Below are 26047 nucleotides of genomic sequence, written 5' to 3'. Positions count from 1 at the left end.
TTTTTCACTCCTTCTCTCCCTCTCCAGGGTGAAGGAAAGAGTGAGGAGTGAGAGACGGATAGGAGCAGGAGAGAGGTGTTGTCCAGACCAGAAGGGGCCTCTGAAAGTGTTGCATAGAAACAGTGAGCGGACACACACACACACACACGCACATGCACACACCACAGGACGTTAACACAGACACACACTTGAAGGGTGGGGGGGCAGTTGATGGGGTCAAAATGGCAGGCACACACACAACATGCACACGGATGCACACACGCTCCTAGAAAAACATGCTGCCGTACTAAAGGAAACACACTCTGATACATGCAGAAACATAACAGTCTGCTGTACACACATCGACATGATTTCTCACACTCGCTGTAGGTTTCACACACACACACGGAGGCAGTCTGGAAACACTCGGTCAGGTGCAGTAAAGCGTGGCCTACTACTGCAAAGGGCAAGAATGAGTTTCCAGTCATCACAGAGGGACAGTCGATGCATCATACTGTACACATACTGTATATCAAAAGGGAGTCAATGGGTGCACAAATGTCAGGTCTGTTTGGTGCGATGAGGAGGGTGTAACCTTCATCTAATTAATACATGAAACAAACAGAAATAACATTTTTCCATCATGTTTTCTACATTTCTTGCTGATGGCACTGACTGACTGACGCTCTTTTAGTCACGTCACCTTGTTGTGGCCATGGGCGTAAATTCCAGGGAGGACAGGGGGGACACGACCCCTTCACCCTGGGGAAAATTTGTCGGTTCTTCAAGTGGGAATAGGGTCTGTGGTTAACACCAGCTTAAAGGTGCAACATGTGAGAATTTAAGTGGAAAAGAAAGAAATCAAAAACTTGATTATCAACATAATGTGAAAAACATACATCTATGTACTTTGTTGCACAGATATCTACTGAAGTATAGCATGCTAACCAGCTAGCCCCAACCTGTCAGGGTCCAAAGCTACTGTGCTTGCATTGTTAGCATCATGCTACGACTCCCTGTACGGAGTGACAGCTGCATGGCTAACTAAGCGAACTAGCTAATGGCAGTAACAGTTAGCAGCAGTTAGTGGTTGATTGTTTCATATTGCACCTTTAAGATATGTTCATGTTTAGTTCTATGACATAAAATAAGTCAATAAAAACCCCATTTTTTAATTTAAAAGCACTGTAAAAGGTGGTCACTTGCTAGTAAGTGGCTAAATGAGACTACAGAAGTTGTCAGGGACAGTAAACGTCATCAACACAGACTCATCTACTCACTAGATCTTCACAGGCAGACTTTAGTTGCAAACTATTCTAACCTTAACCTTTACAACTTGTAGATTGATCAGTTCATAATATAGTGTAGTAGGAAGCTTTCATTTATGCTTCAAAAATAATAAACTAGTATCATATCAGTAGTATCATAAACTTGTGTATCATAAACTTGTGTTACAGAGTGAGTTTTCTGCAATAATCCAAAATCCAATTGAAAAATCCCACAGGCTTTTTAACAAGGAAACCAGGGCAATGCTAACTTCCATGATGTATGGACATTTTGGTCACTTTTCTGTTATAAAATATCTGATAGTAAAAATCTTATCAGATGGGGGTCTGTGGCCAAGTCCTTGACAGGAAGAGGTTTGAGAACCACTGGTGTAATGACACCTGAATGCGTATCTCAGCTCCTAACGTTCACATATCAGTACTGGATGAAAACTGGCGAGAGTTCACATTTTCTTTCACCGATTTCCTGAGAATTTGGTTAGAATTTTCTCTACATTTGGGTGGAAACCTGGCTACAGACACACACAAACAAAGGGAGAGAGAGACTAGAGGCGAAAAGGAAGAAAGCGCTTTTGAGTCTGGGTGTGAGATTAGGAGACCCTCATTCACAGACATACACTCATGGTGTGGTTTGAAAATAATTAGTGGTGGGCCTTGTACGCGCACACTCGCACACTCATACACATATACACACAGAGTTGCCAGTCCGGTGGTGGGCCTACACAGACAAACAAACACCCTCCAAATGATGAGGGCCTGGTGGCAGCGAGTGGGTGGCAGAGTTGTTGTGGTTAAAAAGGGTCATACTCTGTTTTCTCGGGTCAACAGTAGAGAAGAAAAGCAGGCGAAGGAGGAGAACAGGAGAGGGAGGGGAGGAAATAGATGAGTGCGGTTGGACGTAGGGAGATATTGACACACTCGCTCTTTTTAATTTCCCACATCAAAGGGCCGTTTGAAGACACAGCTGGGGAGAGAAGAAAAGAAAAAGTGAAGTTAGTCACTCTCCCTCGTTCCCTCTCTGGGCTGCCTCTCATGATGGGGGTCTCCTGGGTGGTTCTGAAGCACACAGTCTTCTGTTAGGCCATCCGCCAGCGCTGATCACTCACACACCATGACACCGGATGGGTGCCCTTTAAGTGTGTGTGTGTGTGTGTGTGTGTGTGTGTGTGTGTGTGTGCACACGTGCATAGATGTCAGCGCCCAAAGTAAGAGGAGTTATGTATCTTTGTTTAGACTTTTGTTTTTGTGTGTGAGAAAGCGAGCACTGGCGCATGGCTGTTGGAAAAGGGGGAATCCAGGGTTTGTGTAAATGGGTGTGCGTACAGTATATGTGTGTAATTATGGGTATGTGGTGGTATAAGTGCGGTGTCTGTATATCGTGCATGAGCATCGGTGTTTGTGTGTGCGTCTGCGTGTGTTTGTGTGTGGCCTTCATATGCTACCCATTACATCACCAATCTGTGTAAACCACCATAGGAGGAGAAACAGAGTGAGACACTCAGACTACGACCTCAAAGACATCAGAGAGGAAGGGGAACCTGTGACAGGGCCTGCGAGGCCTCGCTGCCAGACAAACTTTACTCACACAAGCTTCACTCAATTCGCTCATGCTTTACACTAGGTTTCCTGTGCGCCATGGCATGTATTCACACATTATTACGCAGGCTTCAAATCATTTGAAAGCCTCACACTCTTTGCTCACCTTTTGCCAGGCTGTTAATCCACACAGTTGCGTGATTCATCGCCTTTTACCACTTTAAAACTTTGATTTAGGCAACTTCAGAGTGTGTGTTAGTGTAATATTCTTCATAGTTTATTTATCCAACAAGGAAGAGCTTGTGCAAGAGCAGATTTTTTTATGTTGGGGATTTTTTTCATTGTTTATTTAACTGCGATTAGTGTTGTAGTTTGATTATGGGAACAAATACCAAATCAGCCCATTCTGTTCATGTGGATTTTCCCATAGTTGTTTGTTACCGGGGGTGATTTCCATGTCCAGGTGGATGATAAAGTAGTCTTGTGGGTTTTAGGGTTTAGTCTCATGTTCTGCTTACCTTTGAGCGTCATATATAAACAGAGCAAATGTTGGCTGTGACGCAACACTGCTCCGATGGTAAAAGGGATTATGGGAGAAGCAGTAGTTCATAATTTTTATGTTGCACCCTCATTTCCTCCAGGGGATTCCAGCAGGACCTGAGTCAACAAACGCGACGATTAGTTTCAAAGGGAAAACCAAAGGTCCGACCTATTACTGTTAATATTTACTCTCCTATAACAGGACACTTTCAAGTTTCCCCATGACCTCCTCCACCTCCTCTCTTCTTCCTCTCTACTCCGTCATCCTGTCCCCCATTCATCCTCTCCAGCTCACTGCCAAGTGTGTGATTCTGGCAGGGTAGGGTATCCTATCTGGCAGTGGAGGAATGTAACTAAGTACATTTACTCAGTACCGTGCTTAAGCACAAATTTGAAGTACTTTTACTGAACTTGAGCATTATCTTCTGTGCATTTCCACGTCTACTCCGCTACATATCGGAGGGAAATATTGCACCTCTTGCGGCAATTATGAGACAGCTTTAGTTACATTTTTTGCATTAAAACATTGAGCTTATAATGAGTTACAATGATTTGGACAAACAAGCATTGTGAAGGTATCGCTTTGGGCTGTGGGTAGTTGTAGCGGCATGTCTTACTACTTTCTGCCAAACAGTCATTGATGAATGGAGAAAATAATCAGGGCTGTCAATAGTCTTGCTCTTGCCCAGGACAAGATGATCTCCAAATACAAAAGGCATATTGTTTTAAGGGTTAAAGGGGCTTTCTGGGCTCTTTTGGGCCCTCTCATGACCCAGGGCCCGGGACAACTGACCTGGTGTTTCCTCCTGGCGGCTGCCCTGATCACTAGTTGAAGTCCTATACAAAATAGTATAAATGAGCTCCACTTCAGCCAACTACAACAGTAAAATCCTAGTCTTACATTAATGCATGACTAACTTGTATGGCAAGTAGAGCGCATACCTCCACCAATGCCCAACAGTCCCTTTTAATTCAATCAAGTCAATCCAATATTAAGTATCACTCTAAATTTCAAACCACCCAGACCTGCTTAACCAGATCTGCACTCCACATCAAATTGTCCTCACCCACAGATACCAGACACCTAAATACGGCTGATTTTTCATCAAGATCCATGAATTATTCCCAGAGAAATCAGTTTCTGGATCCATCCCTTTATCTGGATCTGCACCAAAAGTTAAAGGTGTCATGGTTTTGGTTCCCAGTGTCTCTCTACCTGCACCTCACCCCCTCGTTAGTTTAGTTTGCATTTAAGCCTGTGTTTTTCCCTCACTCTTTGTTGGTTTGTCTGTTTTCGTCCACGCGTCTCCTGTGCTCCTGTGCCTGTTCCCAAGTCCTTGTGTGTTCCCTGTGTTCCTGATTTGTTCCTCATGGTTTTCTGGTCTGTCAGTAGTTTTTGTATTACTTCTGTATTTTGGACGCCTGCCTGTGTGCGCCTTGCGTTGGGGTCCTTTCTGTGTAATAGTGACAAAAGGAGTCTACTCTGGGACCCATCCTCTATCCAGGTTTCGTGGAAATCCATTCAGTAGTTTTTGTGTCATCCTGCTGACAAACCAACAGACAACCGGACACGGCTGAAAACATAGCCTCCTTGGCGGAGGTAATGTCAATCTAATGATATTATATGTAATAGTATAACAGTCACAGGGGACATATTTCTGCATTGAGTACATTTCCTTTACATACTCTTACTTAAGTAACAACATTTTGTATGCAGGATTTCATGTTTTACATTCTGGTATTAGTTCTTTTACTTTAGTAAAGGATCTGAATACTTTCTCCACCACTGCTATCTGGGGAATCGTTATGGTAACCCTTGCCCTTACTCGGTACCCACCACCATCATCACCCCACCCCCCCTTCTCCCTCCTCCTGCCTCCTTGCTTCAACCTACGTCAGAGAGCGAGTGAGTGTGTTAAAAGTTCAGGGGGGGTTTGGTTTGGAGAAATAGTGACACACAGGAGGGGGCTGCAGTCATTGGGCAATAAAGTGACGTCTATGACTCTCTCTTTCTCACTGTCGGGGATCAATGTTCAAGCTCTGTTGTCTTCTTTCAAATGGATATATGAACAGAGACCCTCCTCTCGAGCCCCCCTCCGCCTCCCCTCCACTGGCGAGCCTTTAGTTGAGAAAGCTCCCCGTGGACGTGATTTACTAATTATGCGTGTCAATTGCTCTCTTCCTTTTTCATGTGAGCTGCCCACTTGAGGCAGATATGGCTGTTGCGCATCTGTTGCTTTGCCTTTTTATTAGACCATTAAAGTGGGACATTAACCAGCATCATTATTGCAGGTTTCCTCCGCTGGCTCAGCTCACGGAGCCGAGCAAAGGGCAGGATGCAGGGATGAAAGGGAGAGCGTGAGGCAAACGTCTCTCCCGGCAGAAACTGGGGGAGCAAAATGTTTAAATCAGCTCTCTATTAAAGACACATTTACGAGGCTCATTCTGTTTGGAAACCAAACTTTATGGTATGTGACAAAACACAGTGTATGTGTGTGTATGCATGTGTGTGTGCATATGTAACAGCGAGAGTCAGCCGAAACCCTCTCCCTCTCTGACTCTACATTGCTCACCTGCTCACGTTCTCCTCTCACGCCGTCCAAGAGGTTTTGCGTCTGCCAGTGAGGAAATCTCTGAATGAACTAGTTGAAGCAATAGGTCACAGACAGAGTGTGAGAAGGAGAAGAGGAAGGAGGAGGAGGAGGAGGGGGTTACAGCGGGAAGCAAGCAACCCACGCAAAAAGGAACTTTTTACTGTGCAAACACTCTTTCCATCTACCCTGCTTGCTCCCTCCATCTCAGACTGGTGTTAACACACTGGAGAGCCCAGGCCTGTCTCAGAGCTCCCGCTCTCTCCTCCGCTTCTCCCTCCCGCTCCTCTCACCGCCATTCTCAGTCGCCCTAAACATTCTTTCCTCCCCTGTCATTGCGTGTCCTGTCTGCATCCCTCTCTCTCCCCATCTCTTCCTCCTTTCAAAGTGCTTCCCCCTCAGCTCCCTCTTACTTTCTCTTTCACACACTCACTCGTTTCCACTTCACATCCCGGTCTCTGTTTTTCCTCCGGTGCAGTCTGGTGCACAGCAGGATCAATGAAATGCAAACAGTACAAGCTTTAAACTATCAGAGCGTATGTAGTCAAGCATGTGCATGTAAATAGTGGACTATTTTTATCACCTGGCTGCAATATCTCTGCACCAGTGAGCCTGTAGAGAACTTTTTTATAAAAGTTAAAGAAAGAAAAGAGAGGAGAGCGACAGCGTAGGTGCTATTTTTGGTGCATTCCTCAGTGTGCAGAATAGTTATCCAGGAGACATTACTTGTGCATTCTCTGTCCCTTTGTCAGGCTTTCACCGTGTCTGTGGTGACTTACTACATCTGCGTGTGTCTGTGAGTGATGTATACTGTATCAGAGCTGACCACTACTTGCCGGCGCGCCGTGCGTCTGCGTCAGCCACACACTGAGTCTGTTGTCGTGTTTTTCTACGGAAGCTGAGAGCTGCTGACAAACTCTCAGGGGGGAAAGGGGGGGGGCTGCGTGTGTGCGTGTGTGAGTGTGTGTAAGGGGGCAGCGGGTCCGGGAGAGACGACGGGGAAAGAGTGAGGGGAGTGGGAAGACAAAAGGAAGAGGACTTGTGTGACGTCGCAGTTGGCCCTACAGCATGACTTGTCAACGTAAGGTGACCTCAGTCGCATGGGGGGGGTGGGAGGATGCCCTTTTGCAGACAGATGGACACACACATACACAACCTCGTAGACACACACATATGCTTACGTCTGTTAGACAGTTCACTCCAGCATTTAAAGCAATTTATAACCCAGTACCCTCTTTAACCTGACATGGCCTGGTTGTTTTCTGTGAATGCTGACGCACATCAGGCCCCTCCATCACGGGCCATTCATTAAATTAACGCTCGTTACGTGATGACAATCATAAATCAACCTCCCACAACAATGATAGCAGATAACACAACTTATAACAGAGCGCACGGCCAGCTGTATTGATTTTACCGTCGTTCCACTGACCACTTCCTGTGCGTCAGCCGTGCAAAGTGTGTAAATTTCATCATAACTGTGAGCAAACACAGGAAAGGAAATTTCATATCCGCACGTTGTCACTGTTTATGTTTTGAACTAACGTACGGACGTGGATTGTGCAGCTGAGCACAACAGTTTGGAGGCCGGGGGCATTTGAAAGTGTTTGTAAATCAAAAAGACTCCTCTCCTCCGCATTCAGTAGGCTGCGCTTTGACCGCACAGGGAGGGGAGGCGGACCTCAAGTTCACTGAAATGTCAACTTTGGTTTTGAAGTGACTTCGGCACAGAAGATACACTGTCTTCCTCTTTTAGATTGAAATTTCTGCAGTTGTTGTCGTATCACAAGAAAACATTTACTGTAAATGTTTATATAAACTGTGAGCTATCTATCCCTCATACTTCTTGGACACGCTATCTTATCTCTGGAATAGTAAGTGAAAGATATGGAAGTAATGTGTTTGCGTGCATTCTTCCTAACCACCATTATCATTATCTCCGGCTGACAAGTCTGAGTCTGACGGCCATATTTTACTTGCACATCCGCACGACCTGTCACATCCCCGACGTCTCTCCAGTTTTATTTTCTTGACCTTTTTTTTTTTTATCATTGTGGGATTTCACAAAAGCTTTGTTTAATGTGCAGTTAGAGAACCACCTTTATCCTTGGAGGGCTGTGACTAAGAGGAATGACATGAAAGTTATTCCAATCTCTCTATTCTTGTTCCCAATGTTTGCGTGCACTTTGACCCCCTGCTGTGTCCAATTAGCCACAAACTGCTCTGTCGGGAGATCTCTAAATGCCTTACATGTCTTCTTTTATCAATAACAGTCAGTGAGTCAAGGACTTAGAAATGAAAGCTATCCAGAATTTTCTATTTTTGGCACAGAGTTCACACACATTGCCGTTACGCCCCCGTCGCCACTGTCTTTTTATGTCTCCCCCTCCCTTTTCTCCCTGGCTCCTCATCGTCTTTCTCTTCATCAATCACACTGTCCATTCTCATCAGAAGGTCACCGCTGGATCTATGAATGGTGTCAGTTCCCCTCAGCGTCTGCCTTGTATTACAGACGCCCTCGCATCAGGCCGGACCCCCAGTAGTGCCGGGAAGCATGCTAGGAATGCAAGGAATGGCGCAGTGAACGATAAGAAGGAAATTCCCCGCAGCAGACTGGACTAAAAGCCCAGAAACAACACGCTCATGGACAATCACTAGGGAGAAATGAAAGGGATGACGACAAAGAGTGGGAAAGAAGGGGATGGGACAGGATGCCTGGACAGACATAGGTCTTAGGTTGAGACAAAGACAATAAACACGGTGACAGTGGGTATCCTTGGAAGCTGGGAGTGATGACGAGGACGGTGACACATAAAGAGAGAAGAGAAAGAGATGGGATAGGTTGGGACGATTGGATAGAGATTGGTAAAATGTTCATGGGGAAAAGAGCCAATGACCTGCTAGTAAAAACAAAGTGATGCTATGGAAGAGGAAGATAGTGATGGCAAAGACGTAAAACAGGTGTTGGGCGAGAACGAGGGTGGGACAGGAAGAGGGCAAAGATTAGGAGCATGTCACAGGAAAGGCGATCCCCTTTAATCAGACCTTGAATGGGTGACAGTGAGTAGGAAGAGGCGGACACACACACGCACCTCACAGGAGGATTTCTGCTTGGTGAATCCTTGGTTTTGACTGACAGCACCTCTTTATGACTCAGTGACCAAGCTTTGCTACTGTCGCCCACACTGTGCCATCTGCGGAGGCTTTCAACCTCAGTTTGAATAGCGAGAATGGCATTGCCAAACCCTGATCCAGATTAGCTTGCCCTCTGTAGTGGCCTACTAAATCTGACCTTACATCAGTGTCTATACTAACATGCCAAATCTACTACATCCCTTTTGTCTGGCTGCTGGTGCTGACTTGGGGGCAGCGAGTCTGTAATTGTTTTGAGCTGCTAAATTGCACCAGGAGGGATTGGATTACCTACCACCAGGGTAGTTCCCCTGTTTCCCCTGGATTACATCAGAGTTCAGACTCCTTCATCTGTGAGTAAGCACATACCTCACAGTCACACGGGAGGCCAGAAACATGCTGAATGTGTTACAACAGAAAGGTGGATAATGGGGTGTATGGAGGAGGGCAGGAAGTGTAAACAGTCCTTCCTGTACACGGTCTACTATTCATCTTCATAGGAAAGATAAGATGTGATGATGATCTAGTTTCTGCGTGCTGGTGTGCTTATTGTTCCTATCTGGCCGAAACCCAGTTCTTTCTGTATTCAGATCATAAATAATGAACAGTTGAAGAAGGAAATGAAATATTATCCGTATGAAACTCCCCAGGGTGTCTTATCTTGTATGACAGTGATTCATTCCTGTAATATCACGATCACAGCTTAAGCCTCGGCCAATTACAATAACAAAAATTGAGATAGATAAATGATATTCCAACCACAATCTAGGCTCCTTTTCTCTAGAGATGCATATTAATTAATCTTCAAAGTAAAAAGGATTCTTGCATGACGAAGCGAGTCCTGTAAGCCGCTGCTCGGAGAGCGTTTTCCCAGGTCAGATCAACATGGACATAGTAAGTGCAGAACAGGGCGATGAGGGCCAATACAGGAGGCTTTATTTGTACTTCATGATGTGGTTGTACAGAACAAATTAGGGTCAGAATTCAATCCGGTGAACAGTTCTTTTAGGTCAAAACCTCATCTAATGATTCAGTGCGGTTCCCTGGCTTTTCGACCCGTCCGAAACAGCTGACACAAGACAGATAGGTGGGTGTGTGAGTCTTGAGGTGAGCCAGTGAAAGGCGCAAGGCAGACAAGGAGAGGTAACTCTGTTTTTTTGGTAACTCCATTAAAACGCACCCCTGGGAGGTTTGGACAACTGACAGCTGAGGTGGAGTCCGGGGCAGCCAAGCAGGAGGGAGAGTGTTTTCATGTGTTTATGTGTGTGTTTTCCTTCACTACTGGGACTTATATATATGGCTGCAGGGCTGTCTCTCAGATCCGCAGCAGAGTGTGACGGGGGTTCACACAGGGGTATAGGAACAAGCCTTGGGGACGACCTGTGGAACACCCCCGTTATCCTCCAGGGAGCGATGCTTTTGAGGTGCGGTCCCCCACCACCCTTCACCTCCAATGTGCCGAATCAGTGGAAGGCAAAAACCCAGAGAGTATCCCTGACACTAATATGGAAAAAAGCCTGTTTGGAGCGAATATAAGGGCAAATATTATTCTTCCTGAGCGTAACCACGGCGAGCACCTCTGACCTGGCAGTGAAAGTGCTGAAACAAAAAGCCCAAAGACTTTTTCTGCCCCATCAAAGGAGAGCTGCATAAAATAAACACGGCCATCAGATTACCACGCTGAACACGGGGCCGCGTTAGCCCGCGCCGGCCGCCCTACCGCCCAACCCCATAGCTCTATGGGAGTTAAGTGTGGGGTCCGCTCAGTCAACACCATGACGCAAAATGGAACAAGCCTCTGACAGAAGCCCCAGGCTGATGGAATAAGGCCCCTACCCACAGGCCCACAGGCCCCCCGGCCCGAGAGAAACATACCCAGCAAGAACGAAAGTGAGGGAGACAGGAAAACAGGAGGAAAGAAGAGGAAGGAGGGAAAGGGTAGGACATTTTGGAAGAGGAAAAGACCACCAGTCCCAAATTGGTGGCACTGGCCCTGTCCCAAAGTGTGCACACACATTAACACTGCTGCTCCGGAGAACCAGCTGCAGCAGCAGCAGCAGCAGCAGGTCAGGACAGACAGCCGCCAGTGGAGAGAAGGCCGGGGCAGGGCAGGGCAGGGCAAGGCAGGGTACAGCGGTTGGTGGTGGTGGTTGTAGCTGCCAGTGAGACTGTGAGGCTTAGCCGGCTACGCGTACTAACAGTGGACAGCCTCAGCACGGTGGATCTGACCTCACAGGGCTTCTTTTATATCCCTGCGTGTGCCTGTGTGCATTTGTGTGTAGGGGCATGCACCAAAAAAAAGAAAAAAGAGAGAAGTTTGTGTGTTTATGTGTGCGTTTCACGTTCTGGTGACGTAATCAGGAGAAAACACATTACCCCTTGAGGAAGACCAAGGCTTTTCTCTTGGCCTTTTGGTGATCTCACTGAGGCCCCGCTGTCCATTTCATCCACCTCAAGTCTGCAGCCACAGTCCATCGTCTGTCTGCATCGGATTGATTCCCCTCTGACCTTCTCACCACTTGTCTCAAACCTCTCGCAGATTCCTACACCCCCAGTCTGTCTGGGACCTAATAGAGATTTCCCTGCTGCTGCTCCCGCTCCCGTTTCCTTAACCAGGAGTCATGTAAAACATTCCACTTCTACTTTTGTTTCAGACTAGAGCTGACTCTCCGGTGTCTCATACAGCCAGGTTCTTAAATATTTTCAGTATGAGACAGATAATGAAAAGTTGCTTTATTTCTTAGGAGCTGCACTCATTAAGATAATATTTCTCAGGATATATTATCCTGGTAAGACCAAGAGGAAAAAGCACAATTTAGTTTCCCACTGGTATAAGCAGTGTTGTACTGAAGTACTGAAAGTCATACTTGAGTGAAAGTAAAGATTTTTAATAAAATATTACTTTGGTAAAAGTGAAAGTCACCCATCTGAATAGTATTTGAGTAAAAGCCATAAAGTAAATGACATTAAATATACTTAAATATCAAAAGTACGAGTAAAAGTAAAGCATGTAATCTGCAAAGTAACTAGTAACTAAAGTTAGAAACTGCACTTAGTGTATGTAGTGCAGTAAAAAGTACCATATTTGCCTCCAAAATTTATTGTAGTGGAAGTAAAAAGTTGCAGAAAATGGAAAGTGAAACCGCCTCAAAATTGTACATAAGTACTGTACTTGAGTAAATGTACTTTGTTACTTCCACCGGTGGAAATGCTGACAAAAAACTCCACAAAGTTCTTTGTGTAACTGAGATGATTACAAAACATTTCTCCTGTATTTTATTTTTGTAACCACGTTATCATCATTTATCAGTGTTTTTAACATGGAAAGTAACTAAGCAAATTTACTTGAGTACCAAACCAGTACAATTTCAAGGTACTTGAGTTTTCATTTAATGAAACTTTATAGTTCCACCCGACTACATCTCAGAGGTTAATATTGTACTTTTTACTCCAGTATATTTGTCTGTCAGCTTCAGTTACTAGTTACTTTTCAGATTACCTTCCTTTCCAGTCAAAACCACCTATCTCCAGATGTGTTGATGTTGAATGTTTGTGATAAACTGACAGTGTTGTAAAAAGTACCCAAAAGTTGTACTCGAGTAAAAGTCTTGAAGTGTCTTATGTTAATGTATACAAGTATCAAAAGTACAAGTTAAAGTAACTGTTGACTGATTATCAAATCTATGTATTGTTATTTGATTGCAGATAAAATAAATTCATTTAAAAAGGCTCCACTAAAGTTATCATATCAATCAATACTAAAGTAAAGTACTTGAGTAAATGTACTTAGTTAAATTTAATCACTGGGTATAAGAAACCAGATCCTGTAACATTTGGCAGTGATGACTACTTTGGACCGAAGCCCTCACACTTTCCCCTCCGACTTCCTGATAGAACGTGTCTCACAGCCTCCATCAGTGGCCTTACAGTCATCGTACGCTGCCCTTTCCCCGGGTGTATGACTTGAAAACCCTCCATATACTGCGGGCTTTAGGATGACGCAGGGCTCAGGTAAAGTGTTACCAGATCACAAATAGATACAGAGGGCGCGCCAGGTTGTAGCTGTTAGTGTTAAGTGTGAGAGCCATGGGCCCTTTCTGGTTCCTGAAAATGACTCCTGTGTGTAACAACAATGAACACAATCACTGTGGTCCACTGGGCCTCACACCGGCAGCATTGCATTACCGCACTTGCCTCCCTACTGTTCTTCCTTTTCTTTTCATCCTTCTCTCTTTTCTCCTCTGACTCAGCCGTTTTGTAGGAAACTCCGTCTCTTTGAAGAGGGGAAGAATCTTTCATTACTCGACAGCAGGGAGAGAGGAGGAGATGATAGGGAGAGAATAACTGCCCCATTGTCCTCGCACACACACCCCTCCATCCACCAATGATAATTGTGTCGAGCTAATTACAGAGAGCTGCTACAACAGGTGTGGGACTCTGCACCTGGGTAAAGAAGCCGTCTTAGTGAGTGCGTTTGTGTGTGGGAGACAGTGAAAGACGATTGCGAGTATGACTACGAAATTCTGGTGAAAGTGTGTATGACTTTTTGTCTGTGTCAGTGATTGAGATCACAGAAAACAGAGTGTGTGTCACATGCTTACTAAACCTTACATGTTACTTAATCGCACTCAGACATTGGTCACCGTATTGTATCAAAGACTACTGTAATATCATACAATCAGCGTGGACCTTTACCAGTCTGAACCCCATCTGTGGTTAATTATAAAGCTACAGACTACATCTGTTTGACATTACTGGCAAGTTGAAATTAGCACACAAACACAGCCTCACTCTCACTCATACACCGCACTGAATTTCAAATGAGTCTGATTACAATCACTTAATTGATAAATGTAACCACAGGGAGGCTCTTCTCATGATTCATAATCTATAACTGGTCTTTCTCAATGGCTTGTTTTTTTTTAAGTCAGCACAGTAAGAAATTGGGGAGACAGAACCGGAGGCAACAGTGATGATGTCAGCAGGGGTCTCTCACGGGACTGATGTGTTGTTTTTCAGCTTTTTACCGTAAAGGAGTTCTTCTGAGAAGCTGACCGGAAGAAAGGAAGCCATTTGGTCAGACGCCAGAGGAGGAGCATGATAACTTCAGTTTGTGGAGACGTCATAGAGCTTCACTCTCAAAACAAAGAAAGTGGTTTTCCAAAGGAGTCCGGGCTGACTAGACGGGGAAATTGACTGGGTATTACAAATTTGTGACAGGTCACGTTCAAGCTGAGCTGTTACTCACCCCGGATGATATCACCTGTCTGCTGTCTGTACGTAACAGACGGTTGCTGATTTATTCTTAATGAGCTGGACTTTTATTTTATAGGTTCGGCGAGTTGAACCACATTAATGAAATGGGAAACCCTCCTGATCAGACCACTGAGGGAAATTAAAATCCCCCCCAGTAGTTAAGTCACCAGCTTTTACCTTTATGACAGCTTACCTTGGTAAAGGTGGCCTTTGTGTACGTTCGTCACAGTCTCATTTACTTGCTTGAGTCATGACCCTTTGTAAAATGCCACCATTATTACAGGAAATGAGAATGAGCCGTCGGAGCAGACGATAATGTAGCTGTATGATCGCCTCCTTAGTCAAGCAGCTCTACCTGCAGACTCATCATTTAACGTCAGAGGGGAATGAGTCCTGCATTGCCACCTTGTGGAATATTCCTTTGGTGTTTAAAAGTTGAGGTGAGTGCCAAGCCCAAGGGGCCCTGCTGTGGGAAACGAGCTTGTCAAAGATCATGCGGAAACTGTAGCTCTTTAAGACTTGAGTTCAGTGTTTTATTAAAAACAAGTAGTTTAAAAACATACATGACAGCCAAGTAAAACACAAGTCTAACAGACATGGTGTTGTAATCCCTGCATTAAAGTACAATCTATAAAGACATACCAGAGCCAATACATTTCCCTTACTTGAAAATATCTAAATGAATAAATGAATTGATATGTAAGTCATGGAAAAACAACAAACAGGCAACAAAATGCAGAAAACATGTCCAGTTTGCATTTTTTTTTTTTTTTTTTTTGGTCTGCTGTTTCTTGAGACATCCATACAGAGACAAATATGGGCTTCCTCAAAGCCGAGTCCTCTGATTGGCAGGGAGCTCATCCTGGTCGAGTCCCCACAAGAAGGTGCGGAGACGTGTAACTTCCTTTTGGAGCTCAGGGCTCGGGATTGGTTGGGAGAGGTCAAGGCGTGGAGTCTCGTTTGGCAGGATTAAAGGAGGGTGGTCCAGGAAGCTCTCAAAGATGTCTAAAAGATCAGAAAAAGGGAAAGAAGCGATTGACATAACAGGTAATTTCACTGTCTTAGTTTGTAAGTTTTATCTATTTATGTTTTACCTCCGCTCAGTTCTGTGCCTGGTGGAGGGGCCCAGGATGCTGGTGGGGCTCTGGTTGGACCCAGCTTGTAATGGGTGAGCAGGTGGTGCAGTTGGGAAGGGCTTAATAAGACATGTTCCTCCTGTAGACTGGGCCAGGATGACTGGAAGACGAGAGGTTAATGGAGAGAGGAAGATGAGAGTTAATATTTTTGGGTTAGGGCTCAGAGGACACACTGCACATGTAGCTGTGTTACCTGGATAAGTCGAGTCTTGGGAATACACAGGAAGTTGACCGTGATTGACAGTTTCTTCATAAACTCCGAGGCAATGTCTCCTAATCCCGCCCCCTGTAGCCAGTCCAGAACCAGGTCCAAGTTTGTACGGATCTGGACCGCTCTGGACCACGAAAACAGCCCGTCTAATGGGAGAGAACAGATAGAAAAAAGGTGTGGATTTTGGCAAAGCATTTGAAAAGATAGAATTCTGTTGTTAAAGATAATAAAACAGGAGATTATTCTGTCTGAGGAACGCTGACCTTTACAGACCATCTAACTTTTGAAGGAGGAAATAACACATCCCCCGTTTTATAAATAAAAAGCTTCATTTAAAAACATTAAAATACCTTTGCTCAGTTTAGAACACTCAGGGGTTTTGCCACTACAGCCTTACTTGGTCTGGTATGACCAGTATCTTATTTTTAGTTAATGTTAGAAAACAGATAGGCTGCCGTTACTGATTAAACAGACAGTTGAGCCCCAAATGAAAAATACATATTTTTCCTCTTACCCGTAGTGCTACAGTATTTATCCATCTAGATTATTTTGCTGTGAGTTGTTGAGTTTTGGAAAAACTGGACAAAGAGATGTCTGCCTTCTCTCTGATATAATGGAACTAGATGGCACTCAGCCTTTGGAGCTCAAAGTGGCAAAAATTACATTTTTAAAAAAAACTCAACAGCAAGGTTTTTTTTTCCAGAAGTCATGACCAAGTTACTCAAGATAATCCACAGACCAGTTTCATGTAGGAACTATCGTCTTTCTCTGTGACTGATATTTCCAAAACTCGGTAACTCACAGTTAAACAATCTAGATAGATAAATAGCACTACAGGTAAGAGGAAAAATATGTACTTTGGGGTGAAATGTCCCTTTAATGTCACAAACTGTGTGCACTTTAACCTGTGCATTCTCACCTCGCTCTAGCAGAGTATTGAGCAGGGAGGTGTTGGTGAAGAAGAAGAGGTAGCCGAAGGTTTGGGAGGTGAGCGGCGGGGACAGACATGCCTCCCGCGACAGCATCAGGGAGCAGCGATACACCTCCACCAGCCCGGCGACTTTGGGCGGTAAGGCAGACACATCATCCACCTCTCCTTCCCCTTCTCTTTTCTCTTCTCCCTCCGCGCCCCGAGCTCCATCCTTCTCCTTCTCCTCGCTGGAGAACGGGTTGGTGTCCAGGAGAGCTGGGAGGAGTGAGTACAGGGTCTTTGTGGACAGGAAGGAAAGAAATGTGAGTTTGTGAATTTGTTTAGAAAATGAGGAATGCAGAAACATATACTGGATGGTTTGCCATGAAATATTGTTCTGACGTTCATGGTTCCCAGAGGATGGATGCTACTGACTTTGGCGATCCGCTGGCTTTTCCTCTTGCTCGACTATGAGGTTTACATTTGTGGTTGAGAGTGAAATATATCCATGGCAATTGGATGGATTGCCATGTCATCTGGTAAAAATATTTATGTCCACCTCTGGGTGAATTCCAATAAATTTGGTGCTCCCTGACATCTAGCACTATAAATTGGTCAACTTTTTAAATTTGACGTTTATCACCAAATAGCTGCAAACATGACATTCCCACAAGCCTCAGCTGTACTTTGGCTTTAGTGCTATAATTAGCAAGCTAACGCTAAACACAGTTATTGAACATGGTGCCTGTGGTGTATCATGTTAGCATTGTCATTGTGAGCATGTTGGCCTCTAGGATGGCTAAAGACATGTAGGCAAGTCCCACGGTTGACTTTTAAAACGTGCTGTTGATGCATGCTATTCTCCCAGAATGCAAAGCACACAAAAGAAAAGGAGGAGCTGCTCACAGCTGGAAAAAATTAAAATTAATTGTGGGTGGTGGTGAGACAGCCTCAGAAACATCTTGGAAAAACAAGACAAAAATGTCATAAGTCTTCAGAAAGACATTCAGCTGTCTCTTTGTTTGGCTGGCAATGGACAACTTATTGTTTTAATTTATCCTCCTGAAGTAAATACTGATTACACAGTGTAATGGCTGTAGGAAAATGACTCCATAGTGATTGGTTCCCTATAAACCTTGCTTTTACCATGCTTTTCAGCCTGCCCACCTGGCTCGATTTTTCCCACAAAATTTAAGGCCACGTTACGGCGGAAACATTAAAGAGGCATTGTTTGCCCTGGCTGCTATCCCCAGGTAACAGTGGAACAACTGGAATAACAGCAAAAGAAAAAGAAGTTCACTGATGGAGGAGGCAAAGGAGGCAAAGAGGGAGAGTGATGAAACCGAGGTAAAACAAGAGTAACCGGACGTTGGATGTTGAGAGCCGGAGTTGTGTCAAAGTCTGTCAGCCCACTCGTATGTGTTTCCCCTCACCAGTGGGACTTGATAGGGTTCAAAACTGGCATTCTTTCTCCAGGACCAGTAAATAATAAAATCCTGCCTTCTTATTAATACAACCAGGTGTTTTACTCTGTCCTTTCATAGCTTTGAGATCAGGATTTTCGAGGTCAACCTGGGATATTTATGGTGTCATGTCTTTCTTTGCAACAGCCGAGCCAACAATAATACCACAGGGAAACACCAGGAGGATGGAAAGTTCAAAAATTGTACATTTACGCTTCAAGTTTACTTGGAAGCGGCTTCCCAAAGTTACAAACTTAAAACGCCTAATTATGTTGTTTTTTTAAATTGTTTTATATATATGCATTACTATTTAGTATGGACTTGGTGCCGTACCTTGGTGAGGTGATACACACACTGTTGGAAGGTGTGCATAATGACATCATCCAGCTGTGCCAGCGCCTCTGAGCAGGTGTCCATGTCAGCTGTCAGAACTGGGTCACCCGGGGCTTCAAAGAAACCATAATTAGGACGAGTTAAAGGTTTTGCGTCCGCTTTAATTTCAAACATTCCCAAAGGTCTGTGATGTTTCATTAAGCAGCCACGTTTTTACTTGAGTCATTCGTTTCAGTCAACTGTTCTCAAATCACTCTCACCTTCAAACTCCCACTCTTTCTCCATGGTTTCAACTTTGACCTGGAAGAAGTTAAGGAGCTCTGTGGCGTTTGACATCCAAAACATCAAGGGCCGAAGGTCGGATGACAGTTTCAGCACATTCGGCGTGCTTATCTCACCTTCCTGCTCTGTGGAACTGGACACATTTATGTAACACCAAAGTTATGAGAGCTGTAAAATGATTGTGAACATTCTCCTGTCAATGTTTGTTTGTGCTTTATGAGAGAAACACACCATACTGTGAGTAAAAATAGACTGAGTTATTATTACTCAACTACATTTCAGCCATTTCTCAACATCACCGTGTTACAATGCTTTCATCACACGACAAAAATTTACCCAAGACATAACAGCAACGGCACAAATGTATCATGAATCACTCGGCAGGAGATCTCTAAACAGAGGAAACATGACGTAGAACAAAAATGTTCTTACTTTTGCGTGGGATGCTTATCCCCAAATTCCTTAATGTTATCCTGTAAAGAGAGTTGGAGACAGAAGAGAGGAGAGACATTAGGCTTAGTGTGGGGGTGGAAGAGGGGGAGCAGAGTCTCGCCCTGCAGCCAGGACAATTACAGCACATTTTCCAGCAGAAAGGCAGTGACATCAGCTCATCCTCGCTCCTGTCCACGACGTAGCAGGCCACAATGAAGGGCATACGACTGTCTGCTGGTTTTTCTGTTTGACTGAATGTGGCCCTCTCAATCTGCCCAGCTGATGTTTTTCTGCCAAGCTTCTGCCAAGCCTAACCCTAACCCTAACCCCAAGTGTGATCACAGCCACACTGTCAAGAAATACTGTCCCAAAAAAGGTTAATGATTCACTTGTTTTGAGCCTGACAGATGAACCACTGCTGAACCTCTGAGATGTTTTATTATTTTCCTTAACATACCATAACATGTAGCACAATTTATATGTTTTGAGCTTTTTTGTTTTGTTTTTTAGCCAGGGTGGCAATAACATGGCTGGATGGACGTCATGGTCCCCAGAGGATGTAATCCTTCTGATTTTGATGATCCCCTGACTTCTTTACCCTGCAAGGCATCCATCTTGCCAGGCTCCAAGCTATGCACTTGGGTCTGAACCACAGTGATTGAACCAATCGGCATCCTATGAGGAACTTCAGGCAGTTAGAGAACGGCAGCTATGGGCAACTAGAGATGTGACTGTTCATTCGAAAACCACCAATGGCGAAGAGGCTGCTATAGCATCAGTTATATCAGAGCTGGCGAATATTTTTTAATTGAAAGAAGAGCAAAGAATGACACTGAAGGCTTTTCTTGATGGAAAAGACGTTTTCACTCTTCTCTCGACTGGCAACTGTCTTTTACCGAATGCTAACATGTTGAAATAAGATGGTGAACATGCAAACATTACATCTGCTCGACATCAACACGTTAGCATTGTTATTATGAGCATGTTAGAATGCCAATGTTAACATTTAGCCCAATGCACTACTATGCCTAAATAGGGCATTCTTTCATTACAGATAACAGTAGAGAGATGACAGGAAATGAGAGGAGATAGAGAGATGGGAAATGACATGCAACAAAGATCCATGGTTGTTTATTGCAGTTCATGGTGAGCGCAATATCTTTCGGGCACCCCAACGTAATTTTTCTTTTATATATTGAGCTGTTAGATTTTTTTTTTTACTTACCCAGACAATTTCTTTTATTAGATTGGCCGATTTGAGTAAAATCTGCGGCGTGAGGGCGGGGTCAAGGTGTTTGGAGGCATGATCTATCATGATTGACAGGAGATAAGCAGGAGCTAACGGCCCACCCCCAGAGTCTGGAGAGGAATTTTTGGAGATTATCTCCTAAGAGAAAAGTGAGGGATAGACATAACATAAGTCATTAAGGCCTTTTTTCCAAGATACCAGAAAAATAACAATACGAAAGCTAGTAAGCGCACCTGTAACAGGGAATCAGCGTGACGTGGGTGGAACTTCAGGACTGCCTCCGTAGATCCCAGGTACTGCCTCAGTGCTTCCTGTCTGTCCACCAACCCTGAGGGGCAGCAGGTGGTGGAGGCATCCGCCTGCCATGGCAGGGTCAATGCCAGCGGTGGAGCTGGAGTCACACGGGGGTCACGATACAGGAAAAGGAAGTGGCTCCCCAGACCGATCACATCCCCAGGCTTTAGGACTGTCTCCCTGTAAATGGCCACTCCGTTGTGTGTGACCTCACCTCCTCTGAAGGGCCGCATCAGAGCTGCGATAAAATAAAAATTAGACTGAGTTAGACTTTAAAATAGCAAGTGCACCGTGGATCTGAGTGTGACGTGAGTTAGAGACTGTTTTAATACCCTGTCCAGTGGGCGTCCCAGGAACAGCTGAGTCTCTCCTGACCAATAAGTGTCTGGCCAAGAGGTCAGGAGCAGAGAGGAACGTCTCCACCTTCAGTGGCCTCTTCCCCTTCCTCTCCCTCTCTCTATCCTTCTCCCTCTCCCTCATCGTGGGCTTTCTTCCAAACACATGCGTATGTCCCATCATGATGTACAAAACAAAATCCTAAACAAAACACACAGGGTGAAGAGCAGAAGAGAGTCAGGGAGGTCTGTTATCTTTTTAAGTGCTATGGTTTGTATCAATCTTCCATCTTGGAGATGTTAAGTTCAACAGAGGGCGGTTGATAAGGTATGAAGTGTGTCGCAGTTTGCTACAATGGAGACCTGTGTGAGGTCATTGTGTGTGAGTGATGTACACAGAGGGGGTTTGTGCTTTGGTTGGATAAATCGTCAAGCATTGTGCTGCTCTGAGGCTGTTTTGTGCAGGATGCTGAATGGGAGAGGCTTGTAGAGCGATGGAAACCCTGATGGTATGTGGCGATTACAGACATGCAGGTATGATGTCATGTACAGGGTGTGTGCACGCGTGTGCATCTGCACAAATCCTCCACGACTCGTCTATTAGTTTGCATATCTGCACATCAGTGTGTATGCACCTTGTTACCACGTAAATGTCTGTGTTTGTGTGCGTGCCTGTGTTTACATAGTGTACGTGTGTGTGGGAGTTGTTTGTGAGTATTCGTGCGTGCAATATCGTCCGTCAGCATGTCTTGCCTTGCTCTGATCGTAACCCTGCAGCAACAGAAAATAGGGCCGGTCTGTGGGTGGAAGGATCAAACTTTGTGACATCACTTCCAGGTCACAGCTTGAGTAATCTTTCTCGTCCTCTGCCGGCTGGTTCGTCCACCCAACCTTTGCTTCAGCTTTTGAAGCTCTAATCTGAAAAAGTGGGCCAAGACATGATGGTTAGAGCACCAAACGTAAGATTAATTCATTTTTTGTTCACCATGTCGTCATTACCTCTCCCGGCTGTGGGTTGATCATGCTCACAATGTTCTTCCTGTCCTGCACCCCTCCGTTGTTGTTAGGCCGGTTGCCAGGGCCACGAGAGTCCTTGCTGACGTGGTTGCCTTGGCGGCGCCGCAGACTCAGGTTCATGTCGCTGATGCTCCTCCTGAGCTCGGTGTTCCTCCCACGGTGACCACGCTCGCTCTCCTCTGGTCCGCCCCCTGACGACATCCTGCTCCGCCGCCAGCGCACACCTGTTGTCCAGACAGTCAGACGATTGGTCAGAGCTCCATTGCGTGCTAACATACCTGCCTGTTGAGTCTTAAACATACCTTGATAATTCTCTCCTTCCCTCTCCCGCTCCTTCTCCCTCTCCCTCTCTTCTCTCTCATAGTCTTCCCTTCTTTGGATTTCAAAGCGCCGCTCAAATCCGTCCTTAGGTCGCCACATGTCCACCAACAACAAGGGACATTCCCATGGGGCAACGCTTCTCCGGCACTCTGTCTCCCACTTGATAGCTCCATCTGGCTGCTGGATGGGCTTTCCGATGACATCACACAACAGGAAGTCCTCTGGGCTGTGTTTCTGGAGAACTAGAAGGTAATGGAGGAAGGGGGGAGGAGGAGGAGGGGGGGTAATTATTTTTCCATAACACTGTGGTTTATGTTTGTATTAAGTCATTCCCAATTGGTTTAAACTTTTTGAGCAAACAATTCCTTGTAATGGGTCGCAGCAGAGGTCCAAATGAGAGAAAATTTCCCTCTCTCATACCTGCGTCATCTGTCTCCTCCCTCTCTCTCTCAGTGTACCGGGTGATGACCTGGGCGATGAGCTGCCTGGCTGTAGAGTTGATGTTGGCCAGCAGGGAGCGATAGTTGGCCCCACTGGAGAGGGCATCCCCATAGATCTTGATCAGGCCCGGGGCACAGGAAGAGGCAGGGGGCAAGTAGTGGTGAGAGGAGGGGGCGGCCGAGTGAGCCCAGACCTCTCTCTCCCTCTCCCCCACCGCCCGGTCCCGGTCGCTGTTCGAGCGCCCTCGCAGGAAAAGATGGGAAAGGCGCTTTGTGCGGGACTGAGGCCCAGCAGGCCGCGGCCTGAGAAAGGCCGGGGAGGGAGATGGGGACGGGGTAGGGGAAGCCAGCGAGGGGGTTGAGTTAGAAAGGGAAGAGGAAGGAGCAGAGGGGGCCTCGTGGAGGGAGGCTGCGTCAGAGCTGGTGGTCGACCTGGGACAACAACAGAGGAGGGGAAGACAGATGGAGGAGAGAGGAAGGAGAAAGGAAGGGACCAGTCAGCTGTGAATTATGACTGACTAAACAAAGACAAACAACAAGGACTAAAATAAAACAGGGAAAGGTTACAGAGTTGGACGGATACAAATGAGAGTGGAAGTAAGATAAGATGACATCGACACATAAACTCAACTTCAACAATACTTATCAGGCACTGAAGTCTGGCTAAACAGTGATTACAAGAAAGTAGCATAACCTGAGAACAAATGTACATGACATAGAAGCAAAGCAGGAGATTAAAAGTGTGTTTAAGAGACTGACTTGACAGAGATAGCACTTGGCCAGCGACCCCCTAGCTTGGCAAAGTGTTTCCTGGGCGAGTTGATCCACAGACCCACTGGGAAATGGAGCTTTCTGAAGCGAGGACTGCCAGACCCCTCCATCTGACAGAGGGAGGGAAAAACATAACTATTAAAAACAAATGTGGCCTTTCAATTCAGTAATCTGCAGCATGTCAACATACTGTAAATGTCATGTTTCCCGTAATCTGTAATCTGTGTAATCTTCCTCCACGCTGTTTGAGGAATGTGTGTCAGGATTGAAAACAATATAACAATGGCATGATGTCACCATCAAAAAACATCAACAGGATACCTGCAGCAGGTTGTCAACATGGTGAAAGCAAACAGAAATTAGCTCAAAACAGCCCTGAACGTCATAGCATGAATTTCCCACTCTCTCAAACAGGAAGCGTCTTTTGTAGGACTCAGGTCCAGCTGTTACACTGACAGGGAAATACCCACTCCAAAGGTCACTGCCTGTCCATTTCTCTGTGTTACTTCTACCATCAAAGTTAAGGATCACACTTGATCGTCTTCCCCCTCGCAGATGCAATTTGGAGGCCAAAACAAAATCACTGCATTTACCAGGAAAACTACCACGTTTTGAAGTATGATTTACGACAAGATGTGTGTCTGCGCCTAAAATCTGCCGTTGTCATTCTAGACAGAGAAGATTTTTTTAACGAGCATCCTGTCCTACATGTTGTGGTTGTATATTTTGAAAACCATAAACCATAAAATCAGAATACTACATGAAAGAATGTAGGTATTAGATGTTGGCACTTACCCACAGTTACTTGTGATCCTTCTATTGAGTGTTTTGACGATTCCTCGCCACCAAAATGTGAATACGCAGCTCAAAGTAATCTAATAATCACGTACGTTTCCTTTTCCCCACGACGAAATTCCATTTTCAAAAAACCATAAACGTGTCACACATCTACAAACTCATCTCTAATTCTTAATATCCATCGATTCAACCTTCTTTTAACTGAAAAAACCTTTTTACTCCTAACTGGACTAGATCTGCTCCCTCTCTCCCTCTGGCTTTCAGCCTCTCTGGGTCTATAGATAGAGAAACAGGCCCATTGTTCTAAGTGACAGAATTTCCTTCCTTTGCTGTGGACAACACCTATATCCTGACTGAGTGAGCGAGAGAGAGAGCGGGAGATTGGTAGAACGTGAGAGAAGGGTGAATGTACATACTTACGAGTCTTTGAGACCTTGTCGGTATACTATATGCTGTATTTTAAAGCTAAATATTTTGCTCTGTTTGGATTAAACAGAAATGTGGTGTCACAGTTCCATCCTATCAAAGTTTAATTACATCCAACAGGGTCTCAAAGCCACAACAGAGCGTCAGGAATGTGTTCGATCTGGTGCTGCGCTGTGATTTTTTGATTAGCACAGTCCACGCAACGCATCACAAAACACACAGCGGGCCCAGTTTGAAGTTTTGCTGGAAAGAGGATGAAGGAAACACACAGAGCGAGACAGGAAGCTGGAGGGAGCGACAGAGACACCTGTGATCTTTGACCTCGTCTTCGACAGGAAGATGTTGAAGGAAAGAGAAAGGGGACTGTCGCTGTGTCCCAGTTCAGCGGGTAGATCCTCCAAAATCTGCATTTCTAGACCGATTTGTCCCATCAGAAAGACTCCTCACTGAGGGAGAAGAGAACGGATTCATGTGGACGTGCTTTAACTGTATATAACATTAGCCTGATAATATCATTAGTCATTACTGTCAGCATCATACAGATTCAACAAATCAGGTATAACTGTAATTAACCTCCTTGCCAGTCTTATTTTTGAGCAATTAACCATCTAGTACTAGGCTTGGGCGATATCCAAAATTTTATGTCACGATATTGTCCAGCCCAGATATCGCGATACAAAATATATTGTTTGTATTTTATATTCGTAAGTAGTATGAATAGTATGAATAAATAAAGGATGGAGATGTTGATAAGCTGTTCACTTCTTTACTTCTCCTTGTCTGTCCCTGTTTTCCTTTCCTCTAAACGTTAAAGGGCCAGCCAGGTGAGCGACAGCTGTTCGATATTCAATATTGTGAAAAAAAATTGCATAAGATGGCAAATATTGCGATATTCGATCATATCTAATATCGGCTTAAGCCTATCTAGAACCAATAAACTGAGGTGTTATACCTTCAGTTACTTAGGCAAATACAGAATATAGGCTTAAGCATTAAATTATTATTCAATATTATTCACAATACAACAAATCATATTTTGTTGTATTGTCTTCCTGTTAGTGACTTGAGTCAATAATCTGATTATTTTAGACAGTACTTGAGAAAATCTAAAAAAAGTTCTTATTTTTTTATACCTAAACAAGCTAAATAGACAAACCCTCTTTGTTTACATTACTGAATAAACAAACTGACCTTAAAGGACAACACAATCTCACACTGATTCACTTTGTTTATATTTGGCAGACCCTGCCACCTTTCTGAGGAAATCAAGGTCCCCCTCGGACCTTGATTTCCTCTGAAACAGCTTGTT

General features: G+C 44.8%; 1 protein-coding gene across 1 annotated transcript; it reads right to left on the bottom strand.

Annotated features, from left to right (window-relative positions):
* Positions 1 to 14828: 14828 nt before the first annotated feature.
* Positions 14829 to 25468, bottom strand: rasip1 (Ras interacting protein 1). The gene is made up of 15 exons (XM_084357313.1): positions 23503 to 25468; positions 22724 to 23175; positions 22285 to 22545; positions 21965 to 22206; positions 21719 to 21883; positions 20963 to 21167; positions 20570 to 20868; positions 20313 to 20474; positions 19088 to 19128; positions 18634 to 18788; positions 18374 to 18486; positions 16587 to 16875; positions 15650 to 15813; positions 15415 to 15556; positions 14829 to 15325 (listed from the first exon to the last, which is right to left on the bottom strand). Exons 1-15 carry the CDS (start codon positions 23622 to 23624, stop codon positions 15147 to 15149), a joined length of 2991 nt encoding a protein of 996 aa, XP_084213439.1. The 5' UTR covers positions 23625 to 25468; the 3' UTR covers positions 14829 to 15146.
* Between the last annotated feature and the right edge of the window lie 579 nt (positions 25469 to 26047).

This window comes from Pagrus pagrus (genome assembly GCF_965226575.1).
Source record: "Pagrus pagrus genome assembly, chromosome: 7".
Taxonomy (NCBI): Eukaryota; Metazoa; Chordata; class Actinopteri; order Spariformes; family Sparidae; genus Pagrus; species Pagrus pagrus.
The sequence above is the reverse complement of the archived record's forward strand: the minus strand, read 5'-3'. Positions and strand labels throughout refer to the sequence as shown.